The following is a 17,875-nucleotide window of genomic DNA, read 5'->3' as shown; positions in this document are numbered from 1 at the left end:
GTTCTGCATTAGTACCATGACATTCTACAAAAATATGATTTACATACCACTTTTTAAAAAGTCAAATAAAAGCTCATTTGCCTATACAGCGAATATCTAGTTAATCAAAGAAAGTTGTTTTCATTATCTAAGATTAAGCTTTACACATATTTGGGATAAATTAACAATGAGCTCAAAAATATTTATTTAATATGAGCTACAAAATTTCATCAAGTTTATTAAATTTAAGGTATATTGTTTAATAGTGAAACTCAACATTGCAGAGATCATCATCTTTTTATAGTTATTCTTAATATTAAGTTTAATAGGTCAAATGTTTTCTGGGTCCTAATGGCTAATGTAGCTGAACTATTGAAGTTCCTGGGTATTTTCTATTTCTCAGACCCTCAGTATCCCTCATGACTACATCACAATACTGTTTGCTCACTGGCATGTTGATTACTGGCTCTTTCTGGAGGACTTCACTAGACAGAATGCTGGTCTAACTTCAAGCTAAGACCAGGGTCAGAAAGAAGAACTTCTCTGCATTGTCAACTTGTTCCTTAATCATGGTTCAAAACTGAAGATGAGACTCCAGACTAAAACACATCCAGCACAGATCCAGCTCTATCCAAGGCAGGAGTGGTCCTACTGATCTGACAAGTCATCAACCTTCTTCTCTGAAATTGATAGGAGAGAGAGAAATCCAACTTAAATGTTAGTATACTTCAAATACATGTGTTAAAAACATTCTTCAAATGCATGTCTCTTTATGGAAGCTGTTTATCTTTTAGACCTGTCTGCTATAGTTTAAAAATAAGGACAATGAGAGGGGCCATAGAATGCATGAATTAGGTCCCTGTGAAAGTAACAATTTAATCCAAAACCAAAGGGGAAAGAAGGATCTAATATCTTGTCACTGATCTAATGTGGTCACTCAGGTAGTAGACACCGGCTTTCCACTTAGTTACAGCCACAACGTAAGCCATGCCAGCCAGCTAGAAAGCTAGCCTCCACGTTCCGCACAGCAAGGACTAGACAAATGAAGACAGTACACCACTGTGTCTCAAGGAAAAATGGGCAAATAATCTCATCACCGAAAAGAATAAGGTCCTTCCATCCCCAGAATGGGGTTAGCTTGTATCACTTGTAAAGGTTCTCTCACAGATAATTGTTTATGGTGCAGTGAGAAAGCCACGCCCAGCCAACCATAAGAAGCACTGGAAGGGTCCCCCCAAAAGAGATCAGAATTCTAACAGTCTTTTGTTCCCAGTGTCTCCTGGACCAAGGTGCTCTTCTTCCCCTCAGGGATATGATATATATGCCTTCTATCCCAGTGACCTATGAACCTCATCCCAAGAGATGACAGAAAGTGAATACATGAATTTAGACTTTCCATCAAGGGAAAACCTTTTAACAGGAGTGGCTTTATTATAATATCTGCATGCAAAATAGTGAAATACACTGAGTCAAAATATAAGTCTCTCCTTTCTCACCTACAACCACTTTCTATGAGTTTTGTTTTGTGTAATTGGGAGGCTATGATGAAATTATCCTATGAATGTGTTTAAGTAGTGAGTATAGGGCTTAACCACCAGATGAAGAACATCCACAGACTGGCAGCCACTCCATGTCTTGTTTGATTTTAGTTCACCTTAAAAAAAAGAAAAAGAAAAAAAGTGTCTGCCTTCTAATGCAATCCAGAAAACACCCTGTACTTTTGTTCTGGACTCCAAAGGGCTTCCCAACTGGTTTAGGAATCCTTACCTGTTCTGAAAGCCCAGGATAATCACCAATTTACTTAGAGCCACTGAGTTCAGGATTTCTCCCTCTCATTTCCTACCACCACGCTAACCACAACCACTATGCAGGAACCAATTAAGCTCACACTGCACATCTGGATCCCATTGCTAGACCTTTCTCTATCTGTCCAGACACTTAGGACAGTCTTCCACCCTGACCTGGACCTCTAGAGTCAGCTGCTGAAGACCCCACTCATTCTCACATCTCTTCTGACATGTCGTCCCCGTCCCCCCCCCCCCCCCCCCGCCACCCACGATGCACATGTGGAGGTCAAGAGAAAATGTACAGGAACTGGTTCTCTTTCCACCACCTGAGTCCAGGGACTGGATTCCAGTCATCAGGTACCCTTACCACCTGCACCATCCCATTGGCCCTATTCATAATGTTTCAGGGAAGAAGAAGAACTAGAGCAAGAGCTGTTACCTGCGTCATCTGTCCCTTGAGTGAGTTTGGCAAGTCCAAAGGCCAGGAACTGAGCTTCTCTGGCTATCAGCACACAGCACCATGCCTACAGCTAGTACCTAGTATTCTAACCAGCTCCAATCAAGCGCTAGCATTTCCTAAAAGGAGAACCTAGAAATTCTGAAGTGTAACTATACATTTCAGAAGCCCCAAGAATCAGGCAAAACTATCTACCACAACTAATTTCATCCTTACATAATCAAATTTAACCAATCATCATAGTAGTATAAAAGTAGTAAAAGTTATGTGGGGCACTCGGACACAGAAACCATTCATGCAACATAAGCCTAGCACACACCAGGCCTAGGTTCAACCCCTAATACATACACACACACACACACACACACACACACACGCACGCACGCACGCACATGCACACACACATACATACACACACACACACTGCTTTGGGGGAACTATTTTTTTCTTTATGAGTAATAAAATAGAAGATCAATAATAAATTCACCACAACCACTTTGCACTGTCATGAGTTTCTGGTTATTTTAATAAATACCTTTCTAAACTTGGTGGAAATGCAAAACAAAATACCACATAAACATACATATAATTGGCAGAATAAAAGAAAAAAGGGTTATCTAAGGATATTTGGCAAACATATCCAGGTTGCTGGATATAATGGCAGATTGAATAGAGGCCCAGTCCTTAGGTATTTGTAACTTACTACCCTAAATCATCACCCAAACTGACACACAAGCATGGAGGCTATTTTAACATAACAGCAAATCAAGCACATGATGGAACCCCACAGCTGTGACAATGTGTCTTTAATTTTCAGCACACAGAAATATGCAAATGCCAAGAGACCCTTCTCTGCATAAAGTACTTAGCATGATTCCAAATTATTTTTTTTTTTCCAACAAGAAAGAATCTTTTTGGGAAGCTTACCTAAAATGAACTCTGCTTGCTAAGTTTTAAATTGGTGTTCCCAATGTGACAGAGCACCTCAAGAGATGAAACATGAGCTGTCAAGGATAGCATCTTGGGCCATGCAAGGAGACGCTGGGCGGGTGCCAGCAGACAGATACTTGATAAGCTCCTAATGGCTCCGTTCAATCTGTGTGGTTTTTACAAATGAAAAGGCCACCTTCAGATCACTGGGTCACATCAACCGCTCTTCTGGTCTGACTAAACTCGGGCATTAACACGGCATCATAACAACTGAGAAGAGAATGGAGGCAAGCATCACCCACAGACAGAAGAAGAAAACAACAGAGGCCAGTGTCCATTCACATCTCAGCATAGGACCCTAAAGGAAATAAGATGTGGCCGCCACAGCAAAAACACGACCAAGGACAGTAACTGTGAGGCCTGTGCCCTCTGTGAAAACGACACTCACACTCCTCAGATGTGACCTGTCCTGATTCAGCTGGACATCTGAGCACCTTAAGTCAGATAAGCTTTTACTGCCTGGACGCAAATTAAGTGAGCCACATATTGGGCGCTTCAAATTACCTAGATAAGCTTTTTGATCATTATTTGGTCAACATCCCAGCCTCATGACATGAATTTACCAAAACCTCTACATTATCATTATTCCAGTTCAGGCTATCAAATGAGTTGACCCTGCCTAGTTCAATGTGGGTTTGCTATTTGCATTTCAAAAGGGTAGGAGGCTAAAGATAAGCCTTTCAGAAATGGGTTGAGTAGTCCTTATCTGAAATGCATGGAACCTGAATTTTTTTTTAATTCATGAAAGATATTAGTGATAGGAAGGACCCAAATCTAAACACAAAATTCACTTGTTACATAAATACTTTGTGCATAAAAGACTAAAGGTGGGCATATACAGTATTTTGAAGAATTTTATGTATGAAATAAAACTCATAGCATGAAATTTTCTGCTTGTAACATCTTGCTGGCTTTCAAACCCCCGCCCCCCCCCCCCAATTTCAGAGCATTTTATAACCATTTTCAGCTTAGAGATGCCCTATAGTTGCCCTATGTACCTATAAGATGCCTTATAGATGCCGTATGTACCTATAGTTCTAAGAAGAATCAGAAGAGAAAGAACAGACTAAGGAAGGGTTTTGGATTTTCTATTTGTTTAATAAACTATCCTTCTAAAACACTTCAGGTTAAGATCCCTAACTCAAACAGGCTTCTTTATGTGTAAAACACTCAGATCCCACCCCCCAAAAGAGAAATGACACATCATCTATGAAACAGAAGCGGCTACACAAAGAGGAATCCTGTGTTAGGTTCAAGTCCTGACAAATGAAGGCCTACATAGGAGAAATGTCTGCGTGTTTCTATCACTTCCCAGTTTTCAAAGTTGATTCACATTCTGTATTCCTGAACTCTTTCTACTAGCCCTGTGACATCTTCGAGTGTTCCTTCCTTCCACGGGAGACACTGGAAACTCTCACTCAGAGTTGAATAAGGCTGAGGCACTGAGGACAGAGCCTAGTCACCGGTTGAAAATTCCTTCCACCATAGCCATCCATTCAGTAATTAGCATTCAACGCCTACGATGCAATAGCAGCTACTCGATTAAGGGAGGCAGCTACAGCAGGGAAGAAAACAGATTGAAACGAAACCCCATCCACAGAGCTAACGTTTCATGAGCACCACCATATGACTTGTGGGCTTTTGTCTTCATTAGGAGGATGTCATTGACAATACCAAATGTTCAACGAAAAGTGGTTCTTTTGTACGTCTGAGAAAACTAAATGTATCAAATCAGTCAATTAGAAAACCCAAGAGTCAACATTTTAACATGCTAAAAAGTTGTATTAAGCATTAGTAATTCAATAGAAAATTGAGATACAAATCCTTTATCGACTCAGAAAAGACAAATTTAAGAATGGACAGAACAGGGTTCCTGTGGAAAGAGAACAAACATTTCTCAGCCCATCTTCAAACCAGGGAATCAAGTATGAATTGCCCTGAGACCACAGTGAGATTAGCGCTCAGAACAAATAAACAAACATCACTCCAGGCTTTATCAACTAACTTTATACTAATAGACTACAGATTTAGAGATACTACAAAAAGATAGCAATTATTTTACTTTCAACATTATTTCAACAAAATATTTAAGACAGTGATAGTGCAGTTGCTATCTTCTTAAAAACATATACCTCACGAAATACCCTTCCTCTCTCTCATTTTCTTCAAAAGTGCCAGATTTTTAGTTTATTCTCACAGCTTCGAGCCACAGCCTGGGAACTTTCCATAAACTCTCAAACAGTTTGCCACGGTCTGTAATCTCTAGCCAGAGTGTCAAGGGTATACTGGAGGAAGACGCTTAGTGGCCGTCCAAGAAGTGAGAATCTGACTGAGCACAGTAGCAGTAAGCCTGAAGAGAATCCTGGAAGAATGGGAGCCAAATGTGCCTACAGAAACCATGCAGGAAGGAGACAGGTGTGCAGCCCGGGCCTGCAGTCTCTGCATGGATGGCTGAAGCAGGAGGCCAGTTCAAGGACAGCCTGGGTATGCAGTGAATTCCAGGTCAACCTGGGCCACACAGAAAGAACATGTCTAAAACAGAAAAATGCCAAGTGAGTGGGGACAGACCATGACAAAACCTTCTGGAGCTACATCCCTGGGGTGGTTTCCTCCTTAGCAAGAGAGCTACCTGGTCACCACAGTTAATCTGTCAGGCCCAGGAGCCTAGGGCAAAGGAGCATTTGCAGAGGAAAAGAGAAAGCCAAGAGAGGCCTGCATACCAGATACCCTCAGGCACCTCACGGCCATGCCCTTTCCACGGGGTCTGATGAGTTAAGTCTTCAAGTGTGAAGCCCTTTTCTTTTCCAGAGCGTCAAGGTCAAGGACTAGAAGCCAGCGATCTCAAACGATTGCTCTCTGACAGGCAGCCCTTTGTTGGAAGTGCGGGGTAACAGGAAGAAGAAAGTAAACACAAGCTTTTGTCTGTTTAGTGATGGACACGATACAATTGCCTTTGCAAGCCACACTAGCCTCGAAGAATAGTCTGGAAGAAAGTGCTCTGTGACACCTGTCATTCAAAATAAAACCCACTCGAAAAGAAAATGGCTGCTTTAAAGCTACTGAAACTTCTAAAATATGGAGAGCTGCCATGATTCCAGTGATTGCACTGTGAGGAACATACAGCCATATCCTGATTTCTCATCTCTACTATCACTGACAAAAAAAGAAAAAAAATTCCTTAGAAGCCAGTCAATTTTCAAGAGGAAAGATTAAGTAAAAAACCCTAATTTTCTTACAAAATCAAGTCAGGTCAGCAAGTAAAGCTTTGGCCCAGAGGGAAGACTGAGAGGAAGGGCATCTGACTGCAGGGTCCCAGCACCTTAAAGACAGGCAAGCACTAGCTGGCAGATCGACACCAGCACTCTGTTTTATGAGCCCACAGTGAGGGAGAGCATTAAGAACCTGGGAGGGTCTGGAGGTGCTGATGCGCAGTGGTTAGTAAGTTCTGTGCTGAAAGACACAGGAAAACACTCAAGTCCGCTGGCTCCCTCTCAGCACAGGCAACTCCTTCTCCCTCCATTTAAACAAAAACAGATTTAACATCTGCACACCCACACAGAAACTCGTTAGATACTAAACACAAACAAGGACAACTTACAAATGAGACAGAAAGCGATCACTACGGAGCCTGACCCATGGGAAGTTCTTAAACGCATACAGCAGCTTGAAAGATGAGTTATTAAAACGCCCAAGGGGAAGAAAAGAAACTCAAGGATATTATAAAGTAACTAGAAACATGGGAATTTTCGATATTAATCCAGGAATTGAATACCCAGCCATCAGGAGTACCCAGAACAAAGAGAGGGTGGGACAGGGAGCTTATAATAAGGCAAGAAATGTTTGTGCAGCTAAAGTTTCCAGGTTTAAAGTGACACTGAATGAGCAAAACCAAGATATTAATGAATAAATTCAAAATGCCCCACATGCAAGATTACTCTAAAGTACCCATGATCTTCTAAGTAATAGGAACGGAACGTAAGTAAAAAGTAAGAAAGCAGGCCAGCGTCAGAGTGACTCCAGCGGCAGTCCTGAAGGGGACTGGATGGAAAGCCTGATGAGTCCTCCAGGAAACACTCAGCCGCGGACTCCAGGAGCAGCCCAGCGGCTGGGCGGGTGAACAGACAATGCCATTTTCAGTTGCGCAAGTTCTCATCCCCCTGGCTACTTTCTGCCTTTTCTCCTTCTAAGGGGTGTTCCAACAAAAGAGGGAAGTCTGGAAGAAGGACCTTACATCCGAGGCCACTGAGGAGAGGCCAGGACAGTGTCCGGAATAAAGCAGAGGACACTCCACCACGACAGCCGCTGAAGGCAACGGAGACCTGGTACTAAGAGGGCACAGCTGAGAACAAGAAACCAAACCCCTTGGGTTCAGGGTCTACCCAGAGAGTCTGGAACAAACTCATGACAAAGACCAAGAAAACTAGTTAAGCATCCTTAGCAGCTAACTAAAGAGCAAGGTGGGATACAACTATGATGAAATATTGCAATACCTAGACATAAGCATTCCTATCATAAAAATATTCATGTATCCTATAATTGATAAAAAGCCAAATTGGAAAGCTATGCTAAGAAAACATATAAAGAAGGAGGTTGAAAAAATAAACCTCACAACTCAAAATCAAAAGCCCACATGAGAGAGGGAGGGAGGGAGGGAGGGAGAGAGGGAGGGAGGGAGAGAGGGAGGGAGGGAGAGAGGGAGAGAGGGAGAGAGGGAGAGAGGGAGAGAGGGAGAGAGGGAGAGAGGGAGAGAGGGAGAGAGGGAGAGAGGGAGAGAGGGAGAGAGGGAGAGAGAATGTGTATGTAACAATAATTGAAGAAGAGGTCATGAATTTGAGGAAGAGTAGGGGACACAGAAGGAGTTGGGGAGAAAGGAAGGAAACAGTGGAAATGATGTAAATAGAGTATTCGTGTGTGAAATTCAAGAAAAATTAAAAATTTTAAAATGATACTGTAACTCAACAGCCATCTAACAAATGAGTTTTAAAAGGCATAAACAGAAAAACAAACAGCTTTTGTTAAATAATGCATCTAGGAAATAAGCAGGAAAAGCATGAGGCAATTTTCTGAAGCTAATTTTTCTCAAAATACTCATGATTAATATTTTTCAAGCTGAAGAGATTTTATAAGGTATATGCTCATTTTAAAATAACCATCCAATAAACAACCTATCTCTTTGCATAATGCCGAGGTAGGATTCAAGGTGCTAATGCATGCCAGGCAGAATGCTACCAAGGAGCTTTATGCTTCCACCCCACCACACACCAGATCTGCAGCACAAATCAGCAAGTTATCTTACAATGGAATTACAGATCTTTGAAACAGAAGCATTTAGTCCCAGAGCAAAAGTTTACAGATTAATATACAAATTTGGTCAGGCACCGATTTTGGTTTTGAAAAATTAGCTCTCTCCCTAAAATGTTCCTATAAAATTCAAATAAACTAAAACATGAATAAAAATATATCATTTCACTGCATGTCCTCATGACTTCACATCTGCCAATAAAAGCAAAATTAGATAATCTGACATCTGATCAAAAATATTACGTGATTTATATTAAATTTACTAAATGTTTCCTCTCTTTCTCAAAACTCAACCCTGTAATCTAACTTGTGCCAGTCAGCTGAAGTTGGGACTGCTACACTGTGGCTATGGTGGGCCATATCCAGCGGCCTTCTGTTTCTGTGGTATCCATCAGCTAAGAACTGTTTTTACATTTAAGAGGAAGGGGATGTCTCATGACAGAAAAAAATTCTCTCTAAATTCTGATTTGTATCCATAAATGATGTGTTGTCGGAACACAGCTCTGTTCACGTAATTGTAAATCTACAGTTGCTTCTGGGTGATGATTAAATGGCACAGGCACAACAGAGTGTGTAGTCTGAAAAACTTAAATCCATTACATGACCCTTTGCAGAAAAACCCTCACTGACCTCTGAGTTAAAGTACTGTAATTCTTGAATGTCAGTTGACTTTTGTTTCCAATTATTAAGCCACATTCACACAACAAAATGCCCATAAATCAAGGACTACTTGGGTAAGAAGGTGAGACTCAGAGGGACTTGCTGGTTTTCTGAGGGTCACGCTGTTGAGCAGGAGCAGAACTGATGCTAGATTCTCTGGATATCAGGGTACCACACCACTAATGACCAGTGTTTATCCAAGTATATCCTTGCTCCTACAACCCTCTTCAACATGCTATCAATAAATCAATAGTTAAAATGGCAATGAAACATGTACCTTCATTCTATCTTCCCCAAATATTTAAGCTAGATTTCTGTTGATATTAACTTATGGCCATGCCAATACAGCAGTCCAGAATCTATGTACTGTTAAAGATTGGATCTCTGATGTCAGGGAGACCCCAGCTCTGACCCTGACCCCAATATCCTTGTGGCAATTCTATAAGTCACTCAACTTCACCCTTCTCACCTCTACAGGTGAATGACATCCAGGTGAGTGACCTACATCCGGTCAACATAAAATACTGACTACCGTAGAATTAAGAAGCGAAGAAATTCTACCTATGCTTGTCTTCCACTCAAGTGTCTCAGAACCACCCATTATCCTTGGCGACCTTAAGAAGCAGTGTGTACACTTCAGTGTACCTAAGCACTGGTCCTGATCTTACCAGTGCAGATCACCCCTGCCCATCCCTCACATGTGCACATTCTTTACCCTGGAGAGGGCGGGACCTGAGATTTCAAGTTCAAGTAGGATTTAAGATGCAGTGGGTGCATGGGCAGAAAGGGTGTGCCTGGAGAATGACCAGACAATGAGAGGTTAAAGAACAGGGCAAACATCCAAGCAATCCCAGCCTCGAGTTACTGAATATGCAGGAAAAGATAAGAAGCTACAAACTTCTCATTTCCTTAGTGTCTTTCCTACAACTCTGTCTCTCTCTCTTTCTCTGCTGTCTCTGTCTTCATCATCCATCTCTGTGCCTCTGTCGTGTGTGTGTGTGTGTGTGTGTGTGTGTGTGTGTGTGTGTGTGTGTGTGTGTATACTAATACTTCTACATCTGCTGGTATCTATCAGTTAACTAATGTTTCATACACTACTAGGATTAGTTCCTGGTTTGTGGAGGTTAGGACGGACTTCCAGTTACACACCCAACTCAACAGGGAAGCAGAACATGATGTGGACTTCAATGAGTGAGTCCTTAGGTCTCAATAGACTCCCAGTTTTGACTTAGAATTGTGCCACAGACCCTAATTACCAATTAGAAGAGTGAAGACAGATCCATTTCCTTTACTGACATGTTTTTGAAACAGAGAAAACAAAACAAAACATGCTCCATATTATAAACTAAAACTCTGTCTAAAAGAAGTCCCAAAACTCAATAGAGCCTACACTGAGGAATTCTTGTGTGTAATACAGGACAGGGGGATTGCATGCCACAACAGCCTACACTTCAGGGTAAGGGTTCTTCATCTGAATTCTACTCCCAAACCAGAAGCAAAGCCAAGAGGAGGGCAGGGGAATTAGAGAAAGAAAGCGCACACATTCACAGTACCTTGCTCCAGCCTGAAGCGCAGGGAGCGTCTGGCTGCTTCCATCTCAGGAGTTGGGTTATCTAGGACGCGTCTACACCACTGCAGAGGACTCAGGGCCTTCTCTGGTGAGGTGAATGTCTTTGAAGAGCCGATGTATAACCTTAAAAAAAGAAATCTACATTATAGGTATGATATAGATTAGAGGAAGCATCTTTCTTCTGGAGGAAACAGCATGTACTGAACAGTTCCCATAGAGACGGAACCGAGTTTGATTGCTTCAAAGGCCCGAGAGTCGTTTTTAACAGGCAAATATCCCCAAATAGAATAGGTCACTTTTCCAAAGCCTGCTGAGAACTGCTTAAAAACACATCTAAAATCCTCCCAGCTCTGTTTGAGAGAAGCTTCTGCTACTCAACCGGCATCTTACGATATCACTTGACATGTCTAGAAATGAATGCCATCTCTCTTGTCCACAACAGAACCCTTCCAAGCTTCTGTGATTCTAACGAGCATCTACTCCTGAAACACCAAGCTTTATCATTTACCCTTCCGCTATCCTAGACAGCCACCTAGCAGCTGGCCACCTGTTAGTGACAGCAGTGGCCCACAAAGGTGGAAGCTGTCTTCTACTTTGGCAACTCACTCTAATAGCTTAGAGGCTAGCAAACAATTCCTCTGAAGGACCAGCTAGTAATGATCCTTGGTTTTGAGTTGTAACAACCTCTGTTACAACAACTCAACTCTGCTGGTGTGGCCCACAAGCACCGCAGTCAGAATTTAACTAAAAAAGCATGACTTCATTCCTGTACACTCTAGTCCCAGCATTGGGGAAGCAGAGGCAGGCAGATCTGTGCATTCAAGGCACCCTGATCTTCATAGTGAGTTCTAGAATGCTAGAGCTACACAGTAACACCTTGTCTCAAAAAAAAAAAAAAAAAAAAAAAAAGCAAACAAAAATTTAATACAGTGATCTTCACATTCTTTTATAAGTTCATTGCATCATTTAAAAGTCTAAAAAGCTATCTTTCTAGTCATACAAAGAAAGCAGCTAGGCTGACTTTCTCTTTAGTGACTCCTGTTACAGATGCGAAACCTAAAATATCTAATTAATTTCATGGTAACTGCAATAAGTCATACTTTTCTTGGCGTGTGGCCCACAGTCCTATATCCACTAAGCATCCATCACATTCCCTGGCGCCACCTCTGCCCTCCATTGACACAGGTGGGTAATATTCCCCTCCCCCATTCCTTGCCCAGAGACTCCTGCTGTGTCAGCACCAGGTACTTCTCTCTGGTCCAAGCAAAGTTTAGGCTGGCCACTTGTTCTTGCTCGTTGGTGTTTCAAACACAATTACTGGAGCACACAGCAGCTCTGGTTCTCTGACTTAGTAGGTTCAGGGTAAGTTCCGAGAATCTAAAGGTCTAACAAGTTCCCAGGCAATGACGGTATCTCTGGTGTCAAGGACGCACTCGAGACGCTGGGATAAGCCAATCAGGGAATTCCACTGCCCCACTCTGCCCAGAGCCTTGTTCATACCCAAGCCTCAGATACAATCTACGCCAATCTAAACCAACCCAGGATTACAAATGCCATGTACGTGCTGTTTATAGAAAATTAACTTAAATGGAGATGGAGAGAAAAGCCAAAAAGTAAAAATTTTAATTTAAAAATTAAAAAAAAATACTACATACAAAGAAAAACTAAAGCTAGGAAGGAAGGCTGGTTGTGGAATTCTACCAAATATCTGAAGAAAATGCCAATTCTTCACCAGCTCTTCCACACAGTATTCGTGTGGACAGTGCTTTCCTGACTCTATAGCCAGACACAGATATTATAAGGAGAGGGAAAGTCTCTAATGACCACTATCACTCACGAACAGATGCAGTCTAAATATTTTAGCAAGCTGAGTCTCAACATAGAGACACTTCATCATCACCACGTGAAGTTTATTCCAGAAATGAAAGCTTAGTTTAACATTCAAACATCAATGTAACTTACTACTTTAACTAAAATGGAAAAAAAAAAAAAAACCCATGTGATGATCTCAACAGACAAAGGAAAAAGCATTTGACAGCCATTAAGAAAAAGAAAAAAAAAAAACCAGTAAAACTGGAAGCTGAGGAAACACCCTCAACCCAACTGAAGAGCTATTTAAAGATGTCAAGCATCTAATTTTCTAATGGGAAAAGATGAGCACTTCTCCAGACCAAAATGAGGACATTGGGCTCACGTTCCACAGAGGTTCTACCACTACAATCATGGAACAACTAGGGATATGTGGACTGAACAGAAGTAAGCCTCTTTATTCACAGAAAATACCATCTCTTTAAAACGAGGGCATCTAGTAGCAATGTTCATAGATGGTAGGTTAACGGACTTCGTGGTGCATCTGCACATACCAGCAACAAAACACTGACACTTTCACATCTTCCCTTTTCCGTCTACAAGAGCACTTGGAAAACTGCCAAACACATGTAAATCTAACAAAAATGTGTACAAGATTCATACAACAGAGACCACAAAACCATTGTGTGTGTGTGTGTGTGTGTGTGTGTGTGTGTGTGTGTGTGTGTGTGTGTAGAAAATGATTCTAAAATTCACATGGAAATGGGAAGATGCTTCCACAGCCAAACAACTGTTTAAAGGCAGCAAAGCTGGAGAGCTGTCACACCTGGTGCATCAGGACAGAGCAACAGTAGTGAAGACAGCTTAGTGTGGCATACAGGTAAATACAGCAATGGAAAAATAAAGTCCCCAAATGGAACCAACCCTAGAACAGGACATTTTATCAATGCAAAGAGGTCAATGGAGGATGGTCTTCCGAACAAATGATGCAGGGAGGAAGATATTCACACACAAAACTGTGAGCTCTAGACTTCATACTACATCCACAATTAACTAAAAGGATACAAAACTAGAAACAGAAAAAGAAAAACCTTCTGTTAGAAACCGTAGGTGAAAGTCTGCGTCCCACGGTCGGCAACCATGGCTTCCCTGTAGTTTCTAAGACTGATATCATGCATGATCCAGAAGAATGAGAGGTACCAGGGGGGCTTACCAAAAATAAAATCTTTTCCCTTGGAAAACACTGCTAAAAGATTAAGGAGCAAACCACGTGTTTGGGGAAGATATTGCAAACCATGTGCCTGACAAAGAGTTCAAGGTAGACTATACATACCCACTCCAGCTGTTGTTTAATGTGCATAAGAAATAAAAATGAGGCATGCTGCAAACCTACCACGGAATCCAAAGGGAAGGCACACTACTGTGGCACTCCAGAGCAGGGACATGAGTTTACAGTGATACAGGAATTTGGAGTGTTCTGTGAACATTAGCAGACAGATGGCTTAACATTTTTAAAGTAAACCTGGTTGGCTACTTTTTCATAAAAAAAAAAAAAAAAATGTTTAAAATGTTTCAAAACAAAAACAATGTATAAAGTTTTTTAAAAAGTTCCATAAATTGCCGGGCGTTGGTGGCGCACGCCTTTAATCCCAGCACTTGGGAGGCAGAGGCAGGTGGATCTCTGTGAGTTCGAGGCCAGCCTGGGCTACCAAGTGAGCTCCAGGAAAGGCGCAAAGCTACACAGAGAAACCCTGTCTCGAAAAACCAAAAAAAAAAAAAAAAAAAAAAAAAAAAAAAAGTTCCATAAATCAGGTTTAGGTGATCTCAAACTCTTTAAGTGTATCCAACTAATGATCCCTCTGTTTTTCTACCTGGGATCTCCTCCCATGTTTAAGGAAGGACTCCACGAACAGTGTCCACAGAAGCACTTGTAAAGCAATGAAGGACTAATTCTTATTATTTGACAACATATTTGATGAATAAAGTTAAATTTCCTTTAATTTAGATTTCCTTCAAACCACAGTAAGGGCTAATATGCTGGTCTTACTACATAGCTCTTTTTAAAACTTATTTCAATGCTCTGTGGATTTTTTTTAATTGACAAAACAGAGTAAAAAGCTAGTCAACCATATACTAATAATTGAATAACTGTGGTAAAAGCCCATTCAAAAGAAGCAAATATAAAAACTATATCTGGCATAGGTACTATCTGTAACCAGGTAAACAGCAATACTATAATAAACTTGAGAGCCCATTGTGGTATCCCATGCCTATAATTCCAGCACTCAGAACACAAAAGGATCAAGGTATGAACTCCAGGGCTAGCCTGGGCTACAGTGTAAGACCTTATCTCAAGAAAGACAAAATAATATTAATGATAATAGTAGATTTTTAATTGTGCCATATTTTAAAAAGATTGCTTCTTTGTACTTCTACCAAAATTGTAAAATTTCTTCCCACTGTTTAGGTACATCATCATTTAAAAAAAGCCAAACTCAAATGATTTGCAATTGGCATAGGGATTTACAGGCATCGGTGAAACATAAAAGCCACTGCAAGACCATTTTTCAATACTATATTCAGGCTCAAAGACATTTAGGCTTTACACACACACACAAACGTAGTTTAGAAAGAATGGCTTCAAGTTCCAGGGAATGCTGAGCTATTAGAGCAGACACAGGCTACCCACACAGTTCCCAGAAGCAGAGTCAAGGCAGATGATAGAGGAGCCCACAACAGGTTTACTACAAGTCTATGGCTTTTTATTCTCAAATCAAAGTAATTGATGATTAAAGTTTACATGTTTAAAACTTAGAAGTTTAGTTGCCATGTAGAGTGTAAAAGAACAAGAAATATTGTCGTTCCCAATGCCACACCAGGAAGATTCTCCATCTCCTATTTCCCTCTGTGCAACTGTGTCACAAGAGCACGGAATGAGAAAACCCGATTTTCTTAAATAAAAGCACCCAAGACACAAAAAAATGATGCAATTCTTCATCCTGCCACTGTTATCCCGAAGTGAACACTGCTCAGTTTCCCTGCAGAACGTCTAGCGACCAAGCCAACCGTAGCAGAAATCCTCTCGAAGGACAAGGGGTTCTAGAGATCAGCCCCCTCCAAAAAGTACCAATTCGTGGGGCACAGACACACAGCTAACCAGATTCCCATTGAATAAATGCTTCAGGTCTCGACCATCCGTAAAATCAACCTTGAAAGCTTCTAAAATTAGGTAAGAAAGTTTCTCTAACAGCGCTGTATTAGTTAGGGTTGCTGTTGCTGTGATGAAACACCATGACCAACAGCAACTTCGGGAGAAAGGGATTTACCTAGCTTACACTTACACATCACTGTTCATCATCAAAGGAAGTCAGGACAGGAACTCAGACAGTGCAGGAGCCTGGAGGCAGGAGCTGATGCAGAGGCCACTGAGGGGTGCTGCTTACTGGCTTGCTCCTCATGGCTTGCTCAGACTGCTTTCTTTTAGAAACCAGGACCACCAGCCCAGGGATGGCACCACCCACAATGGGCTGCTCCCCTCCCCCAATCAATCACGAAGAAAATGCCCCACAGGCTTGCCTATAGCCTGATTTTATGGAGGCATTTTATTAATTGATGGTCCCTCCTCTCTAATGACTCCAACCTATGTCAAGTTGACATAAAACTGGCCAGTGCAAGTACTTTTCTTCAACTTGGTTTCATTTTTAAGATTAAAGAAAATTCCTAAGTTCAATTTTTTTTTTTTAAAATAAGTAGTGCCTCCATCTGCTCCCTCCATTCCCTAACAAGTCTTCGCTTCCGACACCATTCCTGACATGGGAGGGTAGCACACCTTTAATAATCAAACCAGTATCTGAGAGGTTATCAGTGAAATCACAGGCAGAGGGCACACACAACTGCACAACTCAACTGCAAGAGCTGAGGTCTGAGAAGAGACTCATCACTAGGTGGCTTCGGATGCTACCAAGGAGGGGCTGCACACCAATCCCGTCCAACATTCGTTTGAAAGGAAAGAGCAGTGAGCAGGGGGAAGGCAGAAGCCAAACCTTCCCACCACACACACACACACACACACACACACACACACACGCACACGCACACGCACACGCACACACACACGGGGATAAAGAGCGGGACTGAACGACAGGATGACATGAGTTGTGCAGTTAAAGCTAACGAGGCGCTTGGGACCCGGTAATCAGCAAAGAGCAGAACACAAGGCAGATGGCGGGGGATCGTCAGTTCCAACCCCAGTCCCCAGTCGGACCAATTGACGCTATCAGAAAACAGGTTTCTGCCTTCGTGCAAAGCTTCGGGCACCTGCTAGGCCGCTGGGTCCCCTTCCTCCCACGCCCCGCCCCGCCCCGCACCCTGGGCCTCAGAACTCCGGGTCTGGGGGAACCGCGGCGGAGCTCGTCAATACCAGGTGTAGTCGTCCTCCTCGCTCCAGGCGGCCAAGCTCTCCAGCTCCAGCGGCTCCACCTCATCCAGCAGCGTTGGAGGCGGCAACGGCGGCGTGGGGGCTTCCCCCGGCGGGGTCCCCGCGGTCCCCGGTTCCGGGCTGCCACCCCCGCCGAAGAAGCCCGCCGCCGGCTTGGAGTAGACGAAGGGCGCGTCTGCGGGCGGCAGGCTGCAGAGCAGGGAGGGGGCCGGGCTGGGCAGGCAATAGGTACCCGGGAACCCGGGGCCCAGCGCCCCCGGGCCCGACGAGGTCGTGCCGCCCGGGGCCCTGTGCGGGGTGAGCGGGCTGCAGGCCCCGGCTGGCGGCGGCGCGGAGGGCGGCGGCGGCGGCAGCAGCAGCAGGTGCGGGGCGGCTGCCGCACTGGCCGCCCGGCTGCGCAGCTGCTCGTTCTGCTTCTCCAGCTTGCGCACCAGCTCCTGCAGCTTCTTCACCTCCAGCTCGGCATTCACCACCGGCCCGGAGCCCGCGCCGGAGCCCGCCCCGGGCGAGGCGCATTTCACCTGCTCCGCCATCATCGTGGGAGCCTCGAGCGCCGCGGCGAGGAGGCTACGCGGGCCCAGCTCGCGCCGCCTACCAGCATCAGCACCAGGCAGGGCCCAGGCTCGGGCCGAGGCAGCAACGGCAGCAACACCAGCAGCAGCAGCAGCAGCAGCCGAGCAGCTCTGCACCGGGCTCTGCTCTAGCGGCTCCGGGTTTTAGCCGCGGCCCCGGGGCGGGGCGGGGCGCGAGGGGCGGAGCCTGCAGGGATGGCTGTGTCGAGGGGGCGGGACCTGCGGCAGGGACCCGCCCTGAGCATCCGCATGCACACACGCCACCTAACCCCAGGTGCCTGATTGGACCTGGCCTGAACTTCCCGCCGCTCG

At 43.6% G+C, this 17,875-nt stretch overlaps 1 protein-coding gene across 2 annotated transcripts in view; it reads right to left on the bottom strand.

Annotated features, from left to right (window-relative positions):
- Slain1 (SLAIN motif family member 1) overlaps nucleotides 1-17,670 on the bottom strand; it is a 65,259-nt gene extending 47,589 nt beyond the window's left edge. For both annotated transcript variants that reach the window (XM_015996695.3, XM_006977976.4), the window contains exons 1-2: nucleotides 16,974-17,670; nucleotides 10,728-10,867 (exon numbers count right to left, since the gene is read on the bottom strand). In XM_015996695.3, the coding sequence (XP_015852181.1) occupies nucleotides 10,728-10,867; nucleotides 16,974-17,527 (694 nt within the window). In that variant the 5' untranslated portion in view covers nucleotides 17,528-17,670. The remainder of the gene's footprint in view (nucleotides 1-10,727; nucleotides 10,868-16,973) is intronic.
- Nucleotides 17,671-17,875: the final 205 nt, after the last annotated feature.

The sequence above is a fragment of the Peromyscus maniculatus genome, chromosome 9, assembly GCF_049852395.1.
Source record: "Peromyscus maniculatus bairdii isolate BWxNUB_F1_BW_parent chromosome 9, HU_Pman_BW_mat_3.1, whole genome shotgun sequence".
Lineage (NCBI taxonomy): Eukaryota > Metazoa > Chordata > Mammalia > Rodentia > Cricetidae > Peromyscus > Peromyscus maniculatus.
The sequence above is the reverse complement of the archived record's forward strand: the minus strand, read 5'-3'. Positions and strand labels throughout refer to the sequence as shown.